We start from the raw sequence: 26,856 nt of genomic DNA on the forward strand, positions 1-26,856 counted from the left end.
CATGATCTTACTGTCACATCCTTGTACATGCTGGCTCTCTGTAGCAAAAGTCATTATGACAAGTTCTGTAGCAACACAGTTAATTAATTTTATGTGATACTATATTTCATCCTCCGGCAATAAAGCATGTTGTACTGAGTTCATTGTAATTATACTGATGTAACATGAAGTCTAATAGTGCTATGCAAACAGTTCAATAAAATCACTTTTTAAAAACGAAGTGTCAAATGAAATTGTGCGTGTTGTTTGACTTAACATTCCCATCTTTTATTCACATTTACTTGCAGATATGTCAAAGAACTCCAAATGTCAGGTATTTGCAAAATTATTATCATCTTACACATTTTAGTCGTTAGACATTTTTTGGATGACAGATTTCAGGTGTAAGTGGCTGTAGTCAAAACATGAAAATACAACTTCTGATTTCAAAATAGATGTTTGCTTTTCTTAAGTAGTCATATATGTATTTTAAGTAAAAGTATTGCGACCTGATACATCCTTGGACCATACAAGGATTTAAATTAGAGTACCTTTGAAGTGTTTTTAATAATTTTATCATCTAAATATTTCCGTCACATTTCTAATAGAATTATTTTGGTAATTCTGTTTTTGCTGATGACATAAGGATAAGGATTTGCTATTACCAAATATGAAATTTGGAATGTGATAAAGCAGTCTAAGGATGTTGAATTTGCTGTTCTTTTCATCCATTTTAATTAATGCTTCTACTGATTTCTCTATCATATATCTTAATTATGTATCTGGTCTTAGAATACCATGCAAAATGGAAGTGAATTCTTTAAAGCCTGGATTTTATTGTTACACCTTTATATCTTGGAGCAATACATCTTAGAGCAATATGTTAAAAAGATCAAGGTCCTTTATTCTGTCCTTCTAGAATAAATAGGAGGTCCTTTTCTGCTAGTCATTTGGCATCATCAGGGCATTTATTGTCCTGAGTAACCCTGAGAAAATTAAGTGAGCTTTGGGTAGACTGCTGAGTAAGCAGAGAGTTGCAGCAGTGAACAACAGTACTGCTAACATGTGTGGATTTTCCTTATGCTCAGTAGAACAGGTGTTCATGTGCTTTCCTGTGAATAACCAGAACAACCAGAATTTCATCAAGGAGATCTATTATCAACATCTCATTAACTCTTGGAATTTGTACCGTCAAGAGTGTTTCACTTCAGCTTGATCTTGTTCAGTAGCTATTTCAATACTTTGATGCAAGCTCATGTACAAAGGAAACAGTCCAGGATCTTACCTGAGGTGTAGTCATTTAATTAAACTGCACTCCTGTTAAGTTGGTATAGATTATGCCAAATAAATCCTGAAAAGGCAAGTGGCTTGAGAGAGAGAGAGAGAGCATTGAGAACCTATTAATACAAAAGTAAGTACAACATATTTTGTTTTTTTATGTGCGACTCTAAATTATTACCTATATTTAAATTTCAAAAACTTTGTGGGGAAATTTTTTTGTAGCAGTACAAGCCGCTAGCCAAGTCTCATGTCATTTTTCAATCACTTTACTCTCTTGAAAATGTGGATTGTCTCTTAACAAATACAGGCAAACTGTGGCAAACTGTTGAAGTATCTCCACTCAAGCTGACAGAGCTGCACTCACTTTCATCAGTAGTCTCCCCTGCAAAGTTGGAAACCTTTTAATGTGTCAATTAGCTATGCAAACACCCATAGCAGATGTGTGTGAACCTCTCAGGCAATTGTCTGTGGAATATGCTTACAACGTGAAGGATACAGTATTATTCTGGTACCTGGCACATTGTCAATTATGATAACTACTTAAGAAGAGCTTCCTGTAAACATACCCAGTCATTTTTAAGTTAGTCTGTAAAAAATTCTGCACATCATTTTGGAAAGGAAGCTCCCTCTAAAACTATGGACATAACAGAGAAGAAAGCATACATCTGAGGTTGGCTTAGATTGGATTACGGCTGTGTTCTGTCAGTTTTCAGACTTGGAAAAAGACTTGGTGACTAGGTTATGAAACCAAGAAACATTTTCCTTTTAAAGATAAGGTCTTTTTATTATAGTTACTTGTTAAGCATATGTGAAAGACTAATTAATGTTCCCTTGTGCTGAAAGAATATTTTCAAAAATGCTATTTCCGACAGTCCTAGAAAAAGAGTCCATTACTTATTTTCTATTTATCCTTAGCATTCCACAAATTAAAACAATGCAGAGAAGAGTGTAAACAAATTAATTCATAACAGATGGAATCAAAATACATTTTGGCAAGCACAGAGTTACCATTTTGTGGTTATACAATCTTTGACCCTTCCATATTTCTACACAGAAACAAAACATGATTTAAAACTTTCCTGGACAAGAATCATACACATGTGAAAATATAAATCTTCACATTTTATAAATGGTGCTTTATACCTGGATTGCAGCTTACCAGAGAAAAACTCTTGATAGTTCAGTGTACCATTAAAGCTTTTTTGTGCTTGCAACTTCTTTTGCATCTTAATGCTGAAAGGGTGTTAAAAAAACATTAACTTGTGTTCACTAATTTTAAAAGTTCTTAAATGTCTGTGAGATAAAAAGACCCTAGGAGGCACTTGCATGAAAGTACCAATAATGAGAACAAAGACCATTGCTTTTTATTGCTAAATGCTTTCTTTAAACATCCACAGGAGATATAAGATGCATTTAATGCTACTGACTGATCTGGACTTGCTTATGGAAAGATGTAAACAGATATTTGGTCTAGTGTAGAAGTGAGGAACAGCGTTTTATTCTTTATACATAGTTTTGTCAAAAATGATGAGAGTAGTTCATGATACTCGCCATATTTTGCTTCACTTCTGCGAAAACTCTGTAAAGAGTAACAGATATGAGCAAGATGCATGTGAACAGACAGGTCTTTAGGCGGCCACATTGATGTCTATGGCATTTGCCAATTTTCAGTTTTTACTGCATCCAGTAGGTATGAGAAAAAGCTTTTCTCTTTTCCTTTTGTGCTTATATGGCTTTCATTTGTATGCTCTTTGAGGATTTTATATTTGATGTGTTTATTCTTGCAAAATCACTGTAATGATGTATAACCTATAGACATCCTGCATAACAGGTCTCTGTAATTCTTTCTCTGAGGTTAGTAATCTGTATATGATTAGCCATCTAGTCTTCTTTTAAATGATAGAAAATCCACTAGTAACCTTTAATTAATTGTTTAATTAATCTGAGTTTAAAATGCTGGCTCTTTTTTCCACTTTCCAGATTCAGAGTCCACCTACTGGGTCACATTTTACCTGCATCCTTTAAGAGCCACACTATGAACAGCTATCTCTCTTCTTGTGAACTATATCAGCCATTGCAGATTTCTCTGTAAAAATGTCTTTTGGAATACACCTTTGAATGATTCGTGGTGTAGGCTATTCATGAGTAAATTATTACATTTATTGAATATTTGAATTTCAGCATTTGAAGTTTTTTAGTTGGTCTTCAGTATTTAGCGTAGAGAAAGACTGCCATGCAAAAGATAGCACCCCTAAAAGTAATCAAAGGAAATGTTCATCAAGTGTTTGTCTTTAAAATGTGTTGACCGTGTCAGTATTTATATTTGTGATATACAGCACTTATGCTTTTGGTTGGTATTTCCTTAGAGTTCACTCCTCACAGAAGCATTCCTATAAGCATGCTCATTTTTTTAAACTGTTTGAGGAGCCAGCATAGAAATAAGACAAGCAATCTAAACATTACATTTTAAATAAGTCTTTGATGCGTTCATCTGACTCTAAAAAACTTACAAATAAAGGAAATTCGTTCTAACCTAATCACTGGGAATATGTGCTTCTGGCTGCCTTCCAATTTGGCTAAAATGTACTGGCTTACATCAAATAGGATTCTGTGCTCTTTTTTATATTCCCTTTGGCTTTGTCTGCACTTTTGTATTTGTTATTTTGTGAGTTTCTTTTTATTCTATCAGCTCTAGTATATAACTTTTGGTATATTGTGTGAATGTGTTTAATTTCTAAATTGAGTCAGTTAATTTCTCTGTTTATGTCTGAAGCTTGAGAGATTTAGTCTCTGATTCTAGAATGTGCTGAAGTATACAGCTGAGTGATATGCTGAAGGCAATTTCCTGGATCACAGCAACGAAAAAGAATGGCTGATCCTCTATTATTTTGGTCTATGTTTTTTTTTTTTGTTTCAGAAGTGCTGGGTTGGACACGGCATCACCATCTTCTCCGTCTTATGTTGCAATTTAGAGTCTCGATAACTGCAGCTCCTTCGTAACATTCCTGCCCACTGACTCATAGCAGATGTAACCTCAGCGCTACAGAATTTAATAGCAAAAACAATCACAGTCTGGGAAGGGCTCTGGAATTCCTTGCATCAGCTTAAGAAGATTTAACTACTTTGAGTTCTGTCCAGAGGGTAAAGGTAAACATTGAAGGTACCTTTGAGGGAGGAAGAAGGAGTTTGGGGTAATTTCTAAAGTACTGGGTTAAAAGCAATGTTTATTTGAAGGCCACAGAACTGGTACACAGTTACACTAAGATCTATGAATGTTGCTTCAGACGGATCTAGCTATTTTGCTATGATACTGTGTTAGTCTGTTAATAAACCGTAAACTCAAATCTGCAGTTTCTAAATCTATAAAACTGTGTGGCCATATGAACAAAACTATTCTTGAGGCCTAAGAATGGATCAGATCTTAAATGCTTATTCACAAGAGGAAACTGGGTGTTGATTTATGTAATATCATCGGATTACCACAAGGCAAACTTTGTGCATGAATATGATCTTTAAAACCTGTTCGAATTTTAAGAAAGCGAGTAGGAGAAAACATCTTTTCAAGTAATTAGCTGATCTTTTGGCAGACAGATTCGCTCTTATTATTGTTGTATGTATAAGGACTGCAATTCTTGGCTGCCACTGCACAAGCAGAAATCAATATCTGAATTCTATCTGGTTTACTGTCTCCAGAATTCAAGAACAAGAAAACATGTTAAGAGCTCAGTATGTTTGTAGCATAGAGTTTTTTTTTTTAATATATTGTGAAGTCTGTTTAGTAGTTTGTTATTGAAAGACTCAAAAAAGATGACATTCAGGAAAAATTTGAACATTGGATTGCCTGAGTAGCCCATAAAGAAAGCCCAGGCACAGACACAGTGCAAAAGAAAAATGCTCAAAGCTACTTCTCTAGAACTGCCATTAAGTAGCTATAGGAGAAGACTTTTCTGCACAGCAATACAAGTGCACATTCCAAATGTAATCTTGGAAGAGTGTATGAGTAACCTCATATGGATAAAGTTTCCAAGTTTCACAAGAACTGCCTATAAACCTCAATATTACTAAAATAAAGGGTGATCCTTTATTTTCAGCTGTTAAGAGCTTGCACCTTCAACTTGAAAATGCTCCAGTGGTTTTATCATTCTAAAATGGGGTACAATAATCAATTACATGTCTATTATTTGAGATTAAGGTTTCTCTGGGGAGAGGAATCCCTGCACGAGTTTGCTTGCTTTATTAGGTAATGCTGGTATTATGAGAAAAGTGTTGGAAGCATCTCAGGACATATTATCTCTTTGGATCTGCTAGTATCAGCAGCTCAAAAATGTTTGCTAATTATGTGATTGTTTTCATCTGTAACATGGACTAAGATTTGTAATTTGTAAGATTTTAAATGCAGAATGTTTTTACTTCATTATGTATAAATGATTATCAGCAGTTGTGGTCTCTCCCTTCACTTTTAATTATTGTGCCTACAAGTACATTTCTGAATAATGTATTTAAATAGCTGTATAACAAGCAGGGTAAATGCTTTAACAGGTGGAGAAATCAGTATGAGAAATGACTTTCAAAGCAGTCCTCCAAGAGTGAGTTTTTTGAGCTTTGCTTGAACACAGCTGTAACTTCACATATTACCAGAGAGGATGGATGTACGCTTTCAAAGAACTATTGCTAAAACAAACTCTTTAAAAACCTTATGTAGAAGTGTGGAAAACTAAGCCGTCAGTTTACAATGTTAATTGCAAGACTGAATCTGTGAATTTAGTTGGTGTGTGTGAAGCAATTTGTACATATGTGGGCCTGATCCCATCATATGAAAATATGCCGCTTCTTAAATCCCTGTGAGTTTTGATTACTTGGCTAACAAACAGTTGCCAAATCTGATGTGACTGGAATTATGGGATGAATAAACTACAGGAATCTGCACCTGCTGAGAAACTGGCTGAGAGTTATAGGTAATTATACAAGTTGCAAGACTAGGATGAATCCTTATACAAGGGATGCAAGACCAGTGACTTTGTTCTTTTTCACCCAAGTTATGTTTGGGCAGTCCAACAATTATAATTTCATACTATTAAAATTTAATATTACTTAATATTATTGACTGTTGATTTAATATTATTAACCGGATGTCACTAAGCCCACTGATCTCAGCATGCTCCCATATGGCAACACTCAAGTTGTTGCTCTCTAGTGGTTAGGGCAACCATTTCCTTTCTCAGCCAGGGTTTTCATGCATCTTCCTAGATTTCTGCATCTTTCTTCCCATTTTGGAACAACAGCACCAAGACTGCTTGCCCGGGCACTTGTCCATGCTCAAGGCATTTTGGGGGGCTGTACATTGTGTTAGTGCACACAAAATATCAATGTGCAGAAAAGCCTGATGCTTCCTGGAAGTTTCCATTTTATTTCACAGTTACTGTGCAGTAGAATTTCATATGCACTGGACATAGAATAGGGTTGATCACAGCTACTTAATATATCAAGTGTGGGGAAGCCTTAAGCAAAACCTAGTGAATCTTCTGATCCTTTGAAACATATAGTGAAATAATCAAGTATGTGGGAACCACAAGGCACATATTTCACAGAGTCGAGAGAGGAAAAATTCTGGGAGCCGCTCACGGGAGGGAACTGACAGGAGCTCCCCAAGTTCTCCTGGAATTGCAGCCTCTGGCATTACAGTGCAGCTGGATCTCGGAGCAGCCCTGCTAAACTCAGGTTCTGCCAACAAGTCCTTTCCTCTTCCTCTGACTTTCTGCACTGAACCCTCTGTTTCTGCAAAAGTGTGTGCAATTGCCTCTTTAGCTTTGCTTCTTTCCATGGATGGTTGGAGTTCACAAGCACCTCATTTGGTGCCATGACTGACCTACAAATCTTCCACAAGAGAACTGCATGCTTTGTATCGACCGGAATATACACAAATTGCACTTCCAGATATTTTAGATAACTTCAGAAATTTCTGTTAAAGAGCATAGCATAGAACAAAACAGGTTTTAAGACTGCTTAAAGAAATTTAGTTAAAGGATATTTTCACCTCACAGCCCTCCCCAGAGGTTTATGTTTTGCTTAGTGTTTGGCAAAAATCCCTCTAGCAATCATATGTGAAAGATTCACCAAAAACAAATATAATGCTTTCAAACCAGCAAAACTCAGAACTAAAAACAGCGATTGATGCTTTCTTACATAGAGTAGCTGTACTTTTAAAAATCATCCTAAGTGTTTTATAGCAAGTTGATGAAAAACTGAAATTTGGCAGGGCCGTAATTTCTATTCTTGCAGTTTTTTTCAGAGATAGGATTCAAATGAAGTTTGATTTGCCTGAATTTACAAGAATGTAAGAAACCCACTTCACACCACCACCTTGGTTATCTTTAAACACTAAGAAGTGCAGAAGAACTGCCAAAGTTCCACTGGAGATTTGTATTAATTCCTTTAGAGACGGAATGGAATTTTCCATAGAGGTGATGATTCAATAAGCACATGCTGAAGTGCTTTCTGAAATGGAATCATTAATCTATGTGCGTGTTATGCTTTGTCTAACCAGAAATGTGTTTGGGTTTAACATGCAATGAAATGATTTAGTTCAATCAGTAGTAAAAACAGAGCAGACACATATTTTGGTTTCAACAGAAGTTAGCATATGTATGCTAGATCAAAATACTTTTAGAAAAAAAAGAAACATTCCTCACTTGACAGCTTGCAGCAGTTTAACTAATCAGTAAAAATCTGGCTTACTGAAGTGAAAGGATTTCAAATGCTGTAGTGTACAGTGATTGTACTGTACAGCTATACTGTACTGCCAGCAATTGGCAGATGTCATCATTGTCACCATTGCAATTAAGCATTTTTTCTTCCAAAATTACTCTGTAACAGGAAAGAAAGAAAAAAAGATTATCTTCGTGCTTTCCTGGCACACCGAAGTCATAAGATATTCAGTTCAAAGACAATTATCCAAACTCAGATTTTAATTACTTCAATGTAACAGAGAGCAGACTGACAAGGAATGTTATTCTTCTTTTCAGAGCACTTTGAAGGGTATTTTGATGTTACCTTGTTTCATAATAGACTGTGTGATTTTTTAACCTCAAATGACTATCCTAGAATACATGGAGACCCTCCTATCCAAAGTGGCCTAGAGGAATAGATCTCAGTTTCACAGAGGTTTGGAATTCTGCTTGACCAGACATATTTAAAAAAAAAAAAAAAAAAAAAAAACCTCTTTAAAGATGTTATATGTAAAAACTTAATGTTTAACTAATTTTATTTTTTATTCTATTTTGCAGTTTCTGAAGAATGAAGATTTTGATATTGGTTGATTTTATCCTTGCAGCTAGCTTGGTGGACGGCACTGACAGCTCTGTAAGTCCTGCCAGTTAAGTCTGTGTTTAGGGTTTCTTCAAAATGTTAATACCTGCCCTCCACAGTGCTTACAGCTTGACAATGTTGCAGACATTCTGAAGGGGAAGATTAGAGTTTAGAATAAATTAAAAACTGAGATTTACCAGGTATCAAAAGATGTCTAGTGGAAATTAATTTCTGTCAAGGAAGGAGAATACAAATGTATAAATAGACAATGGAGGATAACTCTTTGGGCATTAGTGCTGAAGAAAGTAATCTTAAGCTCCCTGGATCAGACATCAAAAAGGAAGCAATAGGATATCTTTACCAAGAGATGTCATGCATTGGTAGGAACCTTGTATAAATGGCATTTATAAGACTCCCAGCCTCATGTTCTCACTTGCTGGCATTTTGCTATTTTATAATCCACACCCACAGACACTGATCGCAGTTTCTTAGCTCTCAGCACCCAGATCATTCGTCCTCATAGCCTACCTCTCAAAAAAACCCACATTTGTGAAAACACTTACGCCACTACTTACAATACTTCTAATCTCAGCAGTCCTGTACTGCCTGTCTTGGCTCTGCTTCATTCCTAATCTGCTTGTGTACGCACATTAATTGCAGCAGCTGGGTTAAATATGGGACCACACATCCAGGAGCAGAGCTGTCAGCAGTTGTTAGATAATTGCTTCTCAGTGTGCAAGCACTTGCTGCAGGAAAGCAGGCACAACAGGTTATTTTCGGTCTGGTTTCTGTCAGTGGCTACAGTGTCCACTGGAGACCGTCACAATCAAAATCTTATTTTTTGATTATTAGCCTCATAGTTTCACTTTGATCAGTGTCTGAGAAAAGGAATAGCAGTATCTTACAGTTCCTAGCTCTTACACTATATTTCTAGGATATATTTTTGCTACTACATTACTCTATGTACTTGCTTAACTCCAGTGCTTTTAATGGAGTTATCTTGTGAAAAAGCGGAGTAATATTTTAAAAGAGCAGTCCTGTAACCTGCAGATGTTTGAGCCACATTGATCCACCTTGAAGTTAAGCAGCTGTCTTGTGACTGTCCCATAGAAAAAATAGATTTGGAATTCCATATATGAGAGCAATAAAACATTATGGGACTTGTCTGAAGTTCATAGAAAGAGATGTCAACGAGGAGGCTAGAATGGGGCGGGGAAAAGAGCAAAATAACAGATATTAGCACTGTTCATGTATAAGTTACTTTCAAACTCTATTTCTGCTCTGTCATTTCTTTCATACGCTATATTTATTCAGTACAAATATCTTGATTATTACCTGGTATTTACCAGTGTTGTCATCTTAAATGCTCCTTAACGGGAAATTTTTGTGTAATGTAGATGTACCAATTTCCCTCTATAAGGTATATAAACTTGGTATATAAATTTTTGTGTAATGTAGATGTACCAATTTTCCTCTGTAAGGTATATAAACTTGGAAGATAATAAGTGAAAAAAAGAAAACATAAACTTTAAATGCAAAGTTAAAAATAGTACTTTGGATGGATATTGTTTAGTTTTGATTCCAAAGAATGGATCTTTTGTGGTGGTATATGAAGTAATCTCATATTGAACGTATATATCAATGTTTTCTTAGATAAATTTGAAGATTTTTTGAGCAGAGTGTTTTTAAAAGCTATATAATTTAATCATTAATTTAATCCATAGGAGAATGGCTCTTATCGGTATGAATCAGGCTGTTATACCTGATTTTTCACTAGATATAAAAAAATGGCACATAGCTGCCTGGAGCTCCCAATCCTCATTTTTTTTCCCCCAAAGCAAAAGTAGCACTTCTTGCATCAAGCCCCAGCACAAGTCAAAGAGACCTCCCCACTCAAGTCCAGCCTGTGACTTCAGGGCCACAGAGGCCTTGCCATAGGGGCAGCATTTCCATGGATCAGCCAAAGTCTTTCCTGTAGTTTAATGTCACCCCATTATACAAGCTTGTGAGTCCTGAGCTGAGTCTGGACTTGGACTTTAGATTGATAAAAATTTAAAATTCTCAGTAAAACAAATGTGTAAAACTGCGGAAAGTGTCACGATAGGTGCTTTTCTCACTGTTAACTCATTATGATTAGAATTAATAAGCCCAGAAGATTAGAATTAATTTGCCCAGAGAGGTTGTAGAGTCTCCTTCTCTGGAGATCTTCCAAACCTGCCTGGATGCCGCCCTCTGCCCCATGCTCTGGGTGTCCCTGTTGGAGCAGGGGGTTGGACTAGATGATCTCTAGAGGTCCCTTCCAACCTCAACCATTCTGTGATTTTGTAAATATCTGATCTGACTGTTAGCATGGGTGAGTTTTTTGGCAAATTTACTTCTTTAGTTAGCATTAGTCCATCTGGGTGAGCCTAAAAACTTCATTTTTTAAATCATTTTCCCCTCTCAGCTGTACATTGGTCCAGTTCTCCATCATTTTCTGTATGTGCTGGGCTAGCCCTCAGAATTTGCAGAGAGCTGACAAGAAGCCTCTCTGTGTTTCCAAATTTTAGCCTAGCTCTTGTGAGGATACATGAAATAGTCATCCTGGAAAGACTGCACAGTACCACAGCCTTCCTTTATAGTGTGCACCATAGCCCTCGTGAGGCAGTGCTTATGGTGCTGGCAGACAACATGCCTCTGTCACAAGTCTCTGGATGTGCATATTTTTCTTTAAGGTCTTCCCTCATTTCCTGCTGGCAAAGAAGGTGCTTATGCAGGGATCTTCTGTAGTTAACATCAACTGAAAAAGAGTTGCAAGGGAGAATTCTTAAATAAGATGGGACTCTGGGGATATTAGGTCATTCACAGTTTTCTGTATCCTTCGAAAGAATTATAGGGTTTGGTCAATCTGCCTCTCATTTTACTGCTCCTCCTTGTGGCCAGACGTCTTTAATGGCTTCCCAGGCCCCAGCAGTTGGAGTTTGCAGATGAATTTGGGTGTGATAAGTCTGGTGTCAAACTGCCTGACCTCGTAGAGACCGCTGGACTTCCTCCTCAGGAACAGGTTACTGACAGACTGCCTAATTCAGACACGTGTATTCCCCATTTTTGTATTCCAACACGTGTAATAGATTACCCGAATTAAAGCAAACGTCTATACACTGCAGAAATACTTTAAACAATGACCTATAATCAGGATTGTTCTGCAAAGTCTACCTGCCTGATCAGCAAATTTGTTTTCAACATGACTAAATATCTGAGGCAAATGAAATGTGATGGATAGAAAACATCTTTTAAATGCATCCACACGCATTCTTTTATTTTCAGATATTCTCTTGAAACTTCTCTGGTTCATCTCTACCTCGCTTGGACTCCTGCAGCAAATAGTTCTACCAGAAGTAACAGGACACAGTTGTGGCTGTTCATATGGGTGTTTCTTGACTGTACAAATATATATTTTTGCTTATTTGTGGTTCTCGTTGAAAAACAACATATATTTTCAATGAGAACCACAAACTAATTATGGAAAAAAATCCCACATGTGGTAGATTGAGAAAGTGCCAATTCTTATTAGTACTGTTACTTGAATTCACAAAATCAAGGAAGTCAGTCTAACAAGAATCACGTTTTTGCTGCATAGAAATGTGTGGAACGGAACCTGCTTTTCCAGGCAGAAGAAAAATATAATCTCTGTGGCAAGAAAGTGCTAAGGAACTTTTCTGTGGGAGCTTGTGTGGAAAGTGGATGAGGTCTAAGCCTGATTGTCCTGCTCTTGATAGAAGCGCAGGACCCTGATTGCACAAAGCTGCACATCCACATGCTGCTTTAGCTCTCTGCAGCATTCCCTCAGTGGCCTAGGGCAATGTTCTACCAGCCCTTCTACGTATGGACAGCAGTTGTTGCAGGTCTCCATCCTTAGGTCATGTAAATAATGTGGCACTATGGGTGAGCTTTAACTAATCTAGAATTACTGCATACTTGGTCATAAATGTCCGAGTTCCAAAGCATCACCATGGAGCTTGCTTTTACAGAGCCACTTGTGTGCTCCTGCAGGCACTGTAGCTGCTGAACTTTGCTTGCCTGTGTAAAGCTGCAGATAAAGTGTTGCTGACTCAAAACCTAATGTCACATTTGGAAGATGTGTTTTAAAATGCTAAGGGCTTTCCCACCATCTTGAAATCAGGTATGTTTAATACATATTTGAAAACGTACAGCCTGTTTTTCTTTAAGTTCGCTAGATTGGGTTGTGTTCACTTTGGATAGGTTGCCATAATCATTTAAACAAAAAAGATTATTTGTTGCTTTGTGTTCATGCCAGGATTTCATAATGTCAGGATTTAGAACAGTTATTCCATGCCTGCTGTGTTGTATATTATTAGTAAAAGAGTGAAGTGTGTGCAAAGTATTAACATATGAGAATAAACACGTTTTCACCTACTCTGCATGGCAAAATTAGTGTACAAGTTGAAGCAAAACACTGTCTTTACGCTTTTAATCTTTATTTTTCAGGAACATTTGCATCTTTTAGGGTCTTTATTTCAGAATATTAAAAAATTATTTTTTAAGCTTTAGAGTGTTTATATTGAGGATATTAAGATTCTTATCATAAGAAGTCTGTAATCTAAAAGCATTTGAAAAATGAACACTGGAGTTGAATATTAGTGTGGTTTGTATTTCTTTAAAACTCACAAAATTTTAGAGCCTTCACAATATTAGTTATCTGCCACTGGATAGTAAGTCTCTGACCAAGATGAGGTGACAAAGAATAAGGAATCTATGTGGTCTGTGCCATAGCCCCTAGTAGATATTTACAGCAAGAGCTTTTAGTCTAGCCACTAAAGAGAAGGTCCCGTCACAAAGCAGGTGTACGCTGGACTGTACACTCTAATTTAATAAATATTTTTAAATAGAGATAGCAATTGAGGTGGGAATCAACATAATATTTGTAGGAAATTGTGACAGAAATGTTTTAGCTTGTTAAATTTTATTCTTTTTTTCCACATTTGACCAAAAAAAAAAGTTGATTCTACAATCTGGTGTATTTTCCTCTGCAGGATCTACAGAACTGTTTTCAAGAGCAGTTGCGACTTCAGGCCCAGGTGAGACTTCTGGAACATCGTGTGAAACAGCAGCAGTTGAAAATTATACAGCTTCTAGAGAAGAAAGAGATTCAGTACAATGATGGAGGAGATGAAAACAAAGTCATTGACTTGGGAGGAAAAAGACAGTATTCAGGTTAGAAGCGAAGCCATTCTTTTCATTTCCATTCATTGTAAGGATACCCAGAAGCTTTAACACAATTAGGCCTATTGACATTGTCTTAAAAGCTCATAGAAAATTGTTTGTTTAAAGTACAGTGCTCAGCTGTTACACTGTCACAGGGTAAAACTGTTCAGCTCACATGGTATAAATCAGATCAGGATCAAAGCAGTTTATTCATTTATTAATAGCAAATAATTAAATGTTGATGAACAATAGAATCAGATTCAGTGTCAGCAATACAACAAATAAAACACAATATTGGACATTTGCAAAATGTTAATAAACAGTTACAAATCTCTAAACACTCTTCTGCAACTAATCTCAGAAACTTTTAATGCCCCATCCAAACACTCACAAGGTTACACTCACACGTGCCCCCTGTCAGAGGAAGCATGAGTTATTCAAATGAGTATTTTGTATTTCTTTTCAAGATGACTTCTTCACTCAGAAACCTCTTGATAATCCCCTGGTTCTGTTTAACCTGGCTCGTGACCACCTTAACACAACTTCATCACTGTTAAATTCCTCTGTAGCACTATCAACTTAGGGGCAACCACTTTCTCAGAAAGGACAGTTTCAGATACTGTATTAACACACACATTCCTGTAACACTAGCAGATATTATCTCAGCCAAAATACAGAGAGTACTTCTCCTCAGTGAAGATGAGACATACAAATCTAATATACTAACCACAATACATGAGATATCTGAAAATTAGGCAGTGCTGGCTACAAAGAGCTTTATCTTTACAGTGGTCTGGAAAATCCAAATGGATTAGAATGTGATAAAAGGCTTTGCTTTTAGCTTTTTTTTTTTCTCTTTAAATAAGACATCACAATGGGAACATATTACACAGAAGCTGTATGATCTGCATTGCTTGTCTATCAGTCTCTGGCTAGATTCTAAGGTCATATTTTTGGCTGATAAAGCCCCAGAAGATTTGGGGAAAGTACCAGCCATCATCTCAGCTGCAAGCAGTAATAATATTTAAGATGACATTTCTCCCAGTATCAAAGAAGAGAAGTGTTTACAGGGATACTATAAATAAAAAATAATACCTATCTGTATAGATAATAATACCAAAAAGAGTAGTAGTAGAGAGCTCTAGTGGTCTTTTCATCATAACAGGAAACTTCTTGCAGACTAAACTGGTTGTGGGGAAAAATGTGGCTTTTGTGTTTTGGCACAATGAAAGAACTGACTTCTATTGCAAAAGACAGATAATGCTCAAGAGTTATCAGATATAGGACACCTACTGGGATCCTCAGGCTTCGAAGTATTTCCATCTAAGAAATTTAAGCTATCAAAAGTGATTTCGTAAGATGCTGTTGTGATGGAGAATATATTGAGCTTTATAACTCTTGATTACCTTCAGAGAGATTTGACTGAAAATCATGATAAAGGAGCTGAACAAATGGACTGTGTAGGCCTCAGATGAAGTAAAGGATTTTAGGTGCAAGTACCATAAACCTGCTGTGCTCTTCAAACAGAAACATTCTGAAAACTGCCAAGGTTAAACATTTGTAGGAGTGAAATATGTACACTGTACACTTACTAGTTGTTCAACCTTTTCATGTGCTTACATGCCATATGTTGGCTGCATATGACACAGTCTTATGTCAAATGGCTCAAGGGATATTAAAATATCTTTTGTTATCCCTTTTATCACCAGTGAAGATAACCTCCTGTCATAACATTAATTTTCTACCTTTAATGCTGTAATATAATGCTTTATAAATATAAGCTGAAAGTCAAATCTTGAACCTAGATTGAAAGCTGGAACTTGATTCCACTGCAGAATAGTTTAAAGAAAGAATTTTAGGAATTCTTTGAAAGACAATGAAGGAATATGCTACAGATTTAAAAAAGGAATATGTTAGAGACTTTTCTTTATTGCACAAGAGACAGCATAATCCCAACACATACTGAGTTCTCCATATTCTGCTCACCAAGTAGCTCACTGTGAAATATGAGGTCTCGGCATAATAGGAAGGATAATGACGTGCATCAAATGTGACTCACGGTTGCCCCTCCAGTGACTTCAGTGGAAGTTAAGATACTCAACATCTAAACCCAAAATTGCATTTAGCTGGCATGCACAATCCTCTCTTCTAATATAAAAGAAATATAAGTTTCTATCTGTAAAGTTCCCATGGAGCCCATTTTGACACATATAAACAAGCATATATTACCTGCCTCTCCTTTTAATAATATTCTTAATGTTCACCATTTTGGCTGAGTTTGATTCAACTTGGGACATGAGAGTTTCCAGTTTCTTAGTGGATTCAAAATACAGCCTAGAGGTTTTAGCTTTCCAGTGCTAGAGTCTAAGCTTTTATAACTTTGAATCATATTGTTTAAATTTACTTGTGGTGTTGATGCTTCTGGAACAAATCACAACATATAACAAGGCATCACATATAATAAAGCATCATTAAAATAGAATTAAAAGCAGTTGCGAGTCCAACGTTAAATTTGAGTTTTATTTATAGTTTATTTACGTATTCAGTGTTCTGGAAAACTGTTCTTTAGTATTATGGCTGATTCATCCCTTACTGAAAATATTATTAAAACCACATTTAGCAGAAAGGTCTTTGTCCTTTCTTCGCAAACTGCCTGTGCCTGAAGTTGTTTTTCTAAACATGGTTTTAAATGACAGACCTAAGTTGTTGTTTCTGTTTTCTGGTTTGTTTTTTTTCCCTTTTCCATTATTTGTATCAATTTCCTTGAAAATGTTTTTCTCTGCTACTATTACACTATTTCATTTCATCTTCCACTGCTGTAGCATTTTAATGCCAACAGAGCTGGATAATTTGGGTCTAGATAGTGAGGGAGGGATTCCACAGTATGGACACCTGCTAAAAATCAGAACATGTTTAAGGATTTTGCTAACTTCCCAGGCAATCTATGGTCACAAGACAAGCTATTTCCTATAAGCCAGTCAAGCATTCTCCAAGAAGACTGGTTAGGTGTTACTTAGATCTTTTTTTTTTTTTTTTTTCCTACTATGGTTCGTTCAAATCCTGGCATAGCTACTTGTTTTCAGTATAAATTGTTTATTTTCTATATCTAATCTTTGCTGAGGCTTTCACTGAGGAGAAATAAAATAGTTCAGGAAGTTCCAAACCGGCCTGGAAGCTCAGCCAACATAATGTTCATAAAGGTTTCAGGAAAATCTTACAGTTCATCAGTCCTACCTTTGCCAGGAAAAACAAAAACATTGAAAATTATACGTGTTTCTTGTATGACTGCTTGATGGTAGATTACATATAAACAAAGAACTCCTCTCATTTCTTAGTTAAATCCTAGAGGAAAAAGATTATACAATTGCATTGCTGTTCACAGGCTTTGAATTTTCTCATTGCTCTAAGTGATAATTAGTCATTAACACCAATTCAGACAGACTGGAAAACAGAATCAAACCAAAATGTTAACATTTTAGTCATGGATTTTACTTTTTGGAGGGGTAGCCTTCAATTTATAATTGCACCTGTTTGGTACAAGGGGCAGCAGAGTCTCAGATCCATCAATTGTTCCCTTTTTCTAACTTGGCGATTCCAAACTCTCGTTTGTGGCAGTTCTGTGAGCTGGTGATCGCGAGAGTCCACGTGTATTTGCGTAGGTTCTGGGTGTTTCCTATGTAGAGAAGCTGTTTAATCACAACAGGATTTTAATGTGATTTATACCATCGTAAATTAGAAGTGACTCCATCTAAAGCAGGTGAATTATTTTATTTTTCTAAATGAAAACAGAAATAATATTATTTAAAAGATGAAAAAAAGTTTCTTTTAAAGAAATTTCAAAATAACTGCAGTTTAATCAAGTTTTAAAGCAATAGAAATACAAGAGAATGCCAAAAGTCATAAAAATACATTTGCAGAAGTATTTCCTTTTATTAGCCTGGTTCATATGTGAATATTATATGACATGATGTGATTTCTGTTATTGCTAGTAAGTGTAGGACTAAAAGAACTGTGTCCAATGGATGTTTTGTGAACAGATTGTGCAGAAATCTACAATGATGGACACAAGCAAAGTGGATTTTATAAGATGAAACCTGTCCAGAGTCCTAATGAATTCCTTGCCTTCTGTGATATGTCTGAAGGGGGTGGCTGGACTGTTTTTCAAAGACGTTCGGATGGCAGCCAGAATTTCAATAGGTGGGTACTAGACTTGGTCAGGAAACCTGGAAACAAAGTAGAGAAAACGGAAACTAGGTGGAGCTAAGTTAAATATTAACTTTAGAATCATAGGAGTAAGATATTATCTCAGATAAAAGGTAGTAAAAGTCCAGACTGGTGGTGCTTCTGGCTCTACTAAAGACTGCTTGTATGGTCCAAATCCAGTCTTTACGCCAAGTTAAGGTACTTATTTTCAACTCTTTTTAGCATCCACCTTGTTGAAGCTGTTCCAGTGCGTGCGCTTGGGGACAGAAAGACGGGTCTATACGATATCCCTCAAGTGGGGAAGCATCACTGCCAGTCTTTGGTTACTGCTGCATTTTACAAGAGAACACTTTAATGTCAAATGCATTAACAGTCTTTGTAAAAGACTGGATGACACATTGTCTTTCACAAACAGTAAAAATGTAAGGATGTAAGAAATGTACTTCAAATAAAATACCATCAGCAGCTGAGTTTGAGAACCCCATCACAGAGTGGGTTGTAGCTTGTGGTAAGATGGCTCCAGGAGCACTTGCTTTTTGTGCCCCCTAGATGCCTGGCTGACCACTCACCTTTGTCAAGACTCTGGACATTTGGAGGAATGTCCAGAAGTGAAACTTGGGTCCTCTGAGACTTTACTATAAAAATCAAAAATATTTACAGATGCAACAAAGAGGTTTTTAGAACCCCAATTTTTCCCACTTTGCTTTTTAGGTATCTCCATCCTTCTATGAGTCTTTATCTTAGCAGTGTTTGTAATTACTAAAACTAAATTTACAATGCCCTTATGAAATAGAGAGAGAATTGCTCCGTAGGGAGGATGATGAACAGCTGTGATCTGCCCAAGAAAAGGCTTTGATAATCTGACTTTATAAATGGAGAAAGTTAGGAGGATGACCAGACAAGCTCTTGGGAAGCTTCTGTAGCAGTTTACAACTGCTCCCACATCACTGCCCGGTCCGTGCGCTGGTAGGGCTGCCAGCTACAGAAGTCAGAGAGGCTGCTTTCTGTTATGACTGTTTGTCCTCAGCCTAGTGCTTTCACCCATTGGTTAAAGCATGGTCGATTCTCCCCAAGGAAACAGAGGATGCTTTTGTTCCCAATCGGACATGTCATGAAGCCAAAACCACTGAGAAGGTCTCTCAAAGCCACAGCAGACACATAAAACATTTGAGACTTTCAGTATATGCATAATTTTGAAACTACTCACAAGTCTGTGTTCAAAAAATATTAGTCTCAGTCAATTAAAGGCTGGGAAAGCTTGCTAGTATTTCAATTAACAAATCATATATCCAGTTGCAAAAATTCATTGTAATTCATCATTTCATCCTAAGAACAGTGAAGCAGTGGAGCAGGTTGCCCAAGAGGTTTTGCAGTCCCCATCCTTGGAGATTTTCAGGCCCCAGTTGCATACAGCCCTGAGCAAGCTCATCTGACCTCACAGCTGGTCCTGCTTGAGCAGGAGGTTGGACTAGACCTTCTGAGGTCCCTTCCAAGCTGGGTTCTCCTATGACCTATGGTCCTATGGTTGGGTAAACATCCCAGCAAACTAACCTTCTGGATAAATCAGTAATTTACACTCTCTTTCAGAGTCTGGGCTGACTATGAAGAAGGCTTTGGAAATTTTGCTTCAGCAAATGGTGAATTTTGGCTTGGAAATAAAAAACTTCATTATTTGACCAGTCAAGGTAAGATTTGTATTGTAACTACAGTCCTTCTCAGCTACTTTGTCCTACGGATCTATGCACTATATCACATAGATTACGTAGACTATAGACCTGAAGGCCAGTGGTCTAGAAGCTGTAATCTGTTTCTTTTTCTTTGCTCTTTATTTTAATCCTTTCCATTAGTGTAAATTCTGTTTCATTAGCAACAATCCACAACAACAACAACTATCAACAACTCTGTTGTTGTCTGTATGGACCTTTCCAAAGGTTGCAAGAGAAGATTTTTTTTTCTTTTTCTTTTTCTGAAGAAAAGGTTCAAAACCCTCCCTGGGCTGTTGGCTTGCAGGAAACCCCTGCAGAAGGGGCACTAGCAGACAGCAGCGTACCTTAAAAAGTTGTCTGCACCCTTGTAGTCAGCTCAGAGAGTATGATGCCTCATTTCTTTGGCCAGAACTTCACATGACCACATAGGTTATAACATGAAGGCAAATCCAGGCCTGTCCTCTTGATTAGCCTACTTTCATCTTTCTAGTAGCCACTCATTTAACGATAACTTCTGCTTCACTGTGAATTACTGTGTATTAAAATCTACCAATCAATGTAGCCAGCTAACCTTTGTGGAAATCAATGCCATGACCTCTCTATTACTGCTTCTACATAAAGAGGGTAAAAGCCTTTTCTTGGTCTATATTGGAAAATGTGTATTGGAATAATACTAACATTTGCTAAGATGAATTACGTCCATGAAATCAAAGGATAGAAAGATATACTTTAATAAGCATAAAGAAAGAAGATGAAAACATGTAAAATATGCAGTGACAATAGAGATAATATTCATGATAAAGACATATAATTAGCATTTTAATCTTTTATTATAATACTCTTCTGCAAGTTAGTGAGATGAGCTAGTTTAACTAAAATATTTTTTGCTGTTGTTTCTTAAGGGAACTATACTTTAAGAATTGATCTGACTGATTTTGAAGGAGAACGACGTTACGCACAATATACAAGATTCAGAGTTGCAGGTGAAGAGGTAATAAACCGTTCAATATTGACTAGAAGTTTTAGTGAAATGTGTATTTTGTAGACAGTCCACATGTGTACATGCAGATTCTCTGATTTTACAAAGTGGATGTTTTTGTTGATATTACCACTGATAATTGTACATGACATTTAGATGTGCAAATACTGCAAACTAATCAGCCATATTGGGTGTTTTTATGTTACTAGTACATTAAGTTTATGTCTGGAAAACATCTTGGCACCCTTTCATTATCTGGTATACAGTATTGAAGGGGTATGACATTTCTGAGTGTGTAAATAGCAACAAATGGAAGAGTTTAGTTTCATTCTTGTTGTTTCACTCGGACATTTTAAGGGTTAAAGCAATATATTGACTCTTTTTTTTGTTGTTGTTCTCCTTCACTTTCCTCATTAGCATTCATATGAGATGAGTTGTGGTGAATATTCGGGCACAGCTGGGGATTCCCTTACAGGGGATTTTCACCCTGAAGTAAAATGGTGGGCTGATCATCGAGGAATGAAATTCAGTACTCGAGACAGGGACAATGACAACTACGAAGGGAACTGTGCTGAAGAGGAAAAGGCTGGCTGGTGGTTTAACAGGTATTTTGAGTTTATAACAGATTTAGTAACTATTCTATTTCATTTTTATTCATACAGAAATTACGTATGTAGAAAATGGGATTGGCATCCTTTATTGTATAGCCAGTTTGCCCTTGACCCCTACCAGACATCTCACTCCCGATATAACTGAGTCTTACCTTAAAACAGATAGCACATACTACTCCTTTCAAGTTGATTTGTGATATTTGCTACAGGCTTTGGCTTCATTAAAGCCCCTCTTTATGAAGAGGGCATAGTTCTGCCTCTCTAAGGTAACCAGTCTTTACACAAGTAGGTCATTTAGAGTTTGCAGATATATCCCTGTTGTACCTCATTCTGGCATTTCTCCTGCATTATACTAGACCAGATATGACAGGACTGCAGAAGAACTGACAATTTAAGCTAGTGCTGGGTTAATGAGCCTGAAGTGCTACGGACATTTTTTTTTTACCTCAGTTCACAGCATTTCATTCTTGTTATTCCTTCTATATCAAGATGGGAATGCATCTATTTGCTTTCTGTCAGTGACCATGGCTGGGCTGGAGAGATTTCTTTGAATAGGATGCAACAAAAAGGATTTTAAATTCCTACTTCTAAGCCTGATAGCCTTAGCATTGCCACAGGCAGCTAGGTTGGTCTCCTTTATTGATTAGATAAGTACAAGCCATGAAGAGAAGCTGTACAATATAGCTGCATAATAGAGATAAAAAATGCAACTCAGAGATTCATGTTACTCTCTCACCGTGATCTCAGTTGACTTGGCAAGAGCTGCCAGGCTGCATCAACTCCACTGCTTCTCTATTGTGTCGTGCTTTCTTTCTGCTTTTGAACAACCCATTCCCTAAATTCAGTTCCCATAAGCAGTCTTTGAGCAGCTTAGCTGATGTGATGTGGCTAGTATCTCAGTTAGTTTTACAATTAATTTATTATTTTTAATATATGTCAGGGATGGTGGGTCAGCAGGATCTTTGAGATATGCAGAAAAATAATTGCAATTAGACTAAGGTTTTTGCAATCCTCATGACAGCTAAAGCACAGAAGGGAAAGGGGACAGTGTTGCCTGTTTTTCCCATGAAATCACAGCTTTTATGGATTTAGAGGAATATCCAGACTTGAAGTAGTATGAAACTGTGACACCTTGCTGGCAAGTTCATGAACAGTGAATTACCAATCACTTTTAATCAATAACATATTTTTTCTCTCTTTATATATGTATATATATGTATGTATATATATATATTTGCTTTTGGGGATTGGTCAAGACAAAAGAATCCATCTCTTTGCAAAAGTAGATTTATGGGAGACCTCATAGTTATTAATACCTTGTAGTTGGGCTCTGTCCTTACTAAAGATAGCCAGCTGCCACTAAGCTCCTTCCTATTATGGCTGGGAGTTGTTGCTCTTAAAGTGACAGTCTGTCTAGATAACGAAAATAAGTTGCTAATGGGGTTATTCCACTGACTTTCGTTTAATGTTAAGTCTACTACAGAACTGAACATTGCAAAATTCTAGGAAAATTCAGTATTCTGAAATGCTACAAGAAGAGTACTGGCAGGGGCAGCGAGAAGAAAGCACTCAGAACATGTGCTTGTCATGCACAGATTAGCAAACATAAAGGGAGTTAGTGCTCTTGGCTGGTTTGTATAGGAGCTCCCAGCTATGAAGGATTTTGTATAGGCTGCTCCATGCTATCTGGACTAATGAAATATGCAGATAATAAGATTACCAAGGGAAGCCACATGGAACCAGCTCAGGCCGACTTGCTGCAGCTCAGCACTTGGTTGCCTGAACTTCCGCAGAAAAAAATATCCTCTCTTTGCATTCTGCTGTATGGAAAGCTCTGTGAGAGATTTTCATCTTGGATGCAAACCCCAGACTTCACTAAGGCCAGGGCACTGTGAAGATCATTCAGTTCAGATCCAAGCTAACGAGTGAAGGTGGACACGACCTTAACATTTCCCCAGGTTTTAGTAACAGAGAGCAGGGATGTTCCGAGCAATTTGTGGTGCCTCAAGCTGGGGGCATAGCCCAGGTTTGGAGCATCAGGGCTGTGGGGTGTTGTGCAGTTAGCAAGACAGAATTCAAATGGCTTTTGGAGAGCCAGCTCCATCTCCCCGTGCCCATCATGCAGTTAATGTACAATTCACATGAACTGCCCACCCATCAACAGCAGAGAGCTGTTGTGCTGTTGAAACTGCTGCAGCGCAGCTTTTATCTTCATAAATTAGCTGATCGAATTGAAAGGAAAACCAAACACCTGGGCTTAATTTGGAGTGTTTATTGCCTTGTCAGCAATGGCTGCTGCTTCAAAATACTGTGCTGTAATTACATGCCAGTTGTTTCTTTTGCATGTCTTGAAACTGCATTCAATCCATTACAGAATACAGTGTATTTTTGCTGTTCGTGTTTCTAATTTAAGAGTTGATACCAGTTCATTTTGCTGCTAACAGAAACAACTTTTGCCTGTTGTCATTAGAAGAAGGTAAAAAGGGTTTTAGTTGATCTAGATACCTCTTACCAATTACAATTTGTCTAAGCAAGTCTGTTTTTACTCAAACTGAACAGTATGCCTGCTCAACAGAAAGTTCGAAAGGCTAAAAAGATTCAGCTCTGACACAAGCTGATCATTCTCAAAATGAAAATCACTTTTCATATCTGCAGATTTAACCTTTTAACTAACACATAACCAAAACTCAGCTTAAAAACTGCAAGCAACGAACTAGTCAATATATACAAGGATTTTCCTATGAGGCTTTTGTCAGTTTCTCTGTTTCTGTTTCTTGTCTTCAATTCTCTGTAGCAAGTGTAAGCAAAGCCAAGGAGAATAGGATTTGCCAGTAATAATATCCATAAGTTTAATTTGGATTGTTTTCTGTTTAAATATTTTCTGAAGTCTGCGTTTGAAATCCATCGTGGTGCTTGACAGCTAGGTAATAACAGCATAAAAACAAAATACTCAGTTGGCAGATAAGCTGATTCTTTACAAGATGCTGCAAAAGAAACAGCTGTTTTGCTCTCCATATAGTCACATACAAACTTCCTTCTTTCTCATGAAAAAAACAAATGAGTATCAAGGCTCTACTGATACCTTGTCAAAATTTAGGTTTTGCAAAGTGTTTGTTTTTTACAATTACTGCTGTGTTTAATTCACTGTAATAGTATTTCTGTTTCCCTGTATTAAAGAGCCAAAAAAGACTGCGCTTTAGGTAGTCAAATAAAATGCCAGCTCTGGTGATTCAGTGAATTGGTATATGTATGCTTAAGGAGCTCTGAGATTTAATTTATCTCTAAATAGCAGCCAGGAGTTTAACAGGCAACCTGTTGGTGGTGTTCACACTTTGTCACGGGAAACACCAAGAGAGAATAACTGCCCCTATCCGCTCATGGTCCCCTTTTTTCTCAGGACACTTTCTTTCCCAGAATTTTGCTGCTCACATACCATGCTGCTACATGTGGCCCAGACAACTCAGGAATCATTCTCTGCTGAAAGAGATGAGCAGGCGAGCTGCAGAGACCTGCATACGCCAGAGTGCAAAGAACAAGAAGAATTTGTGCTTCCCTTGCAGTCGTGCCCTAATTCAGTGGTTATTGTGTCGGGGCACTGGGGTTCACCAATGCAAATTCCTGCAGCTGTCAGATGGGCCCTTACCAGCGTGGCAACCCCTGCCTCGCACAGACACTGCAGCTGTTTGTGCCTTTCCACCTGCTCTTCTTTACGGCCTCCTTTCTCGTCCCGCCAGGTGTCACGCCGCCAACCTGAACGGCCTGTACTACAGAGGGCCCTACACAGCGCGGACGGATAACGGCGTCGTGTGGTACACGTGGCATGGATGGTGGTATTCCCTCAGGTCCGTCGCCATGAAGGTCAGACCTGCAGGCTTTGAACCTAACGTTCTTTAAGTGTTTTAAGATGGTTCATCTAGTTGGTCTTTCGGCAAATCTATGCAAATTTAAACAGATGGACAGACTTTTGCTTTTCATCTACACCTCTATAAATCTGGAATAATTCCCTGACAAACGATAGTTTTTCAGGTGTAAATGAGAAGAAAATCTGGCCTAGGGCTATGTAGATATGAATAGTAGTACTGAAATGCATACAGGATTTTTTTAAAAGGCAGGAGTTCACCTAGAGGTAAGGGCTTCTTTGTTGACATACAGAATTTTTCGCTTGTGCAGTAACTACAAGACCTTTTATTTCTTAACAAAAGAAGCCTTATTTATTTTTTCATTTTTGTTCCCATCGTTCACTTTTCAGCTCCCTGTATCTGCAATGGAAGCAGCCAAATGGCTCATACTACTCTGTATTTTTTCCATCAATATATTATTTTTATATAAGCTTTTGCTCACTAATGGAAGTCACTGTCCCGCCTTAAAAATTACCATGAATTGTATGAATACACTGAAAATCACTGTGAAAAGAACCTTAAGGTGCCCTTGCTCGGAGCTTGGAATATCTTTTTTTTTTTTTAAAAAAAAGAGGAATCAGTGCTTTAGAAGAAATGAATTGCCTACAAATTCCTCTGATTTATCTGATGCGTGCAACCTGTACATCACATGCAGATGATGTATAAAGCATGAGGCAGGGAACTGAAGGAGCAGAGACGCTACCACACGAGAATCAGTCGAATTCCACACATGAAAGTCCATTGCCCCTGTCTTTGCTGAACATTCCTGAAGCATTCTTAGATGGTCACTAATTATGCCTTCCATTTTTGGGGCAATGAGCCAGGTATCCTGGACTTTAAGATGTTCATATTTGGATTTTTCAAAAATGCCAGATACCAAAAGTTGTAACTGCTTTTCATGGGAGCTAGACTTCGAACACGGACTATCATGACACATACGTAGATGGTCCTGTGTTTCACTGCTTCAAGAAAACCCTTCAGCTTCAGTATTTCCCATGGCAAAGTTCAAATTCTTTTGCAACTCTGAGAAGTGAAACATTTAGCTCTCTGCAAAAACACAGATGACATTATGCAGAAATTGTAAAAACACCCTTGTTTTTTCACAGGAAAATGGAAAGATTAGCTCATATATTTGGAGAGTATCAAGACAGATCATATTGCACTTAATGTAAATACGGGAGATTTAAGTACAGCAAAATTGGATCTCTAGCACATGAAAAAGACTCTTACTAAACCTATACAGATTGTGCTGAAAAAATCTGCAATGTTTATTTTGTTAGCTGCAGTATAAATCCATCCTCTTTCTTGTGAGAATGCTAACGAAACTTTTCAACTGAATTAGGACACTTTTCTCATACTCTAATGTAAAAGTTGCAAGGACTTGCAAACTCCCTTTCTCTCTTGGAAATCACACAAAGAAAGAGGAACAAATCTTTCTTTGTACATGTTAGAGTGCATTTATATTTTGTTTATTTGGATTGCATGCTCTTCAGAACAAGGACTTGTCATCCTACCTGTCTGAAAAACATCTAGCATACTGTTAGCAATATACAAATATAATATTAATTCTCATCATGTTTCTATAGCCTTTCTTTATGTAATAATTCTTTTTGGCTACATGAAAAATATAAGAAAAGTCTTGTAATTCAAAATGGTAATATAATTGTTCTTAAATAAACAAAAATTTT

The 26,856-nt window shown here is 37.2% G+C and overlaps 1 protein-coding gene across 1 annotated transcript; it reads left to right on the top strand.

Moving 5' to 3' along the window:
- The first annotated feature begins 8,524 nt into the window (after window positions 1-8,524).
- On the top strand, window positions 8,525-25,163 carry FGL1 (fibrinogen like 1). The gene is made up of 7 exons (XM_088524681.1): window positions 8,525-8,619; window positions 13,599-13,779; window positions 17,808-17,967; window positions 19,561-19,658; window positions 20,582-20,670; window positions 21,076-21,263; window positions 25,004-25,163. Exons 1-7 carry the CDS (start codon window positions 8,554-8,556, stop codon window positions 25,161-25,163), a joined length of 942 nt encoding a protein of 313 aa, XP_088380807.1. The 5' UTR covers window positions 8,525-8,553.
- The last annotated feature ends 1,693 nt before the right edge of the window (window positions 25,164-26,856 follow it).

This window comes from Tinamus guttatus, unplaced genomic scaffold (genome assembly GCF_059628265.1).
Source record: "Tinamus guttatus ecotype Peru unplaced genomic scaffold, ASM5962826v1 Tinamus_guttatus_pri_ptg000213l, whole genome shotgun sequence".
In the NCBI taxonomy this organism is placed as follows: domain Eukaryota; kingdom Metazoa; phylum Chordata; class Aves; order Tinamiformes; family Tinamidae; genus Tinamus; species Tinamus guttatus.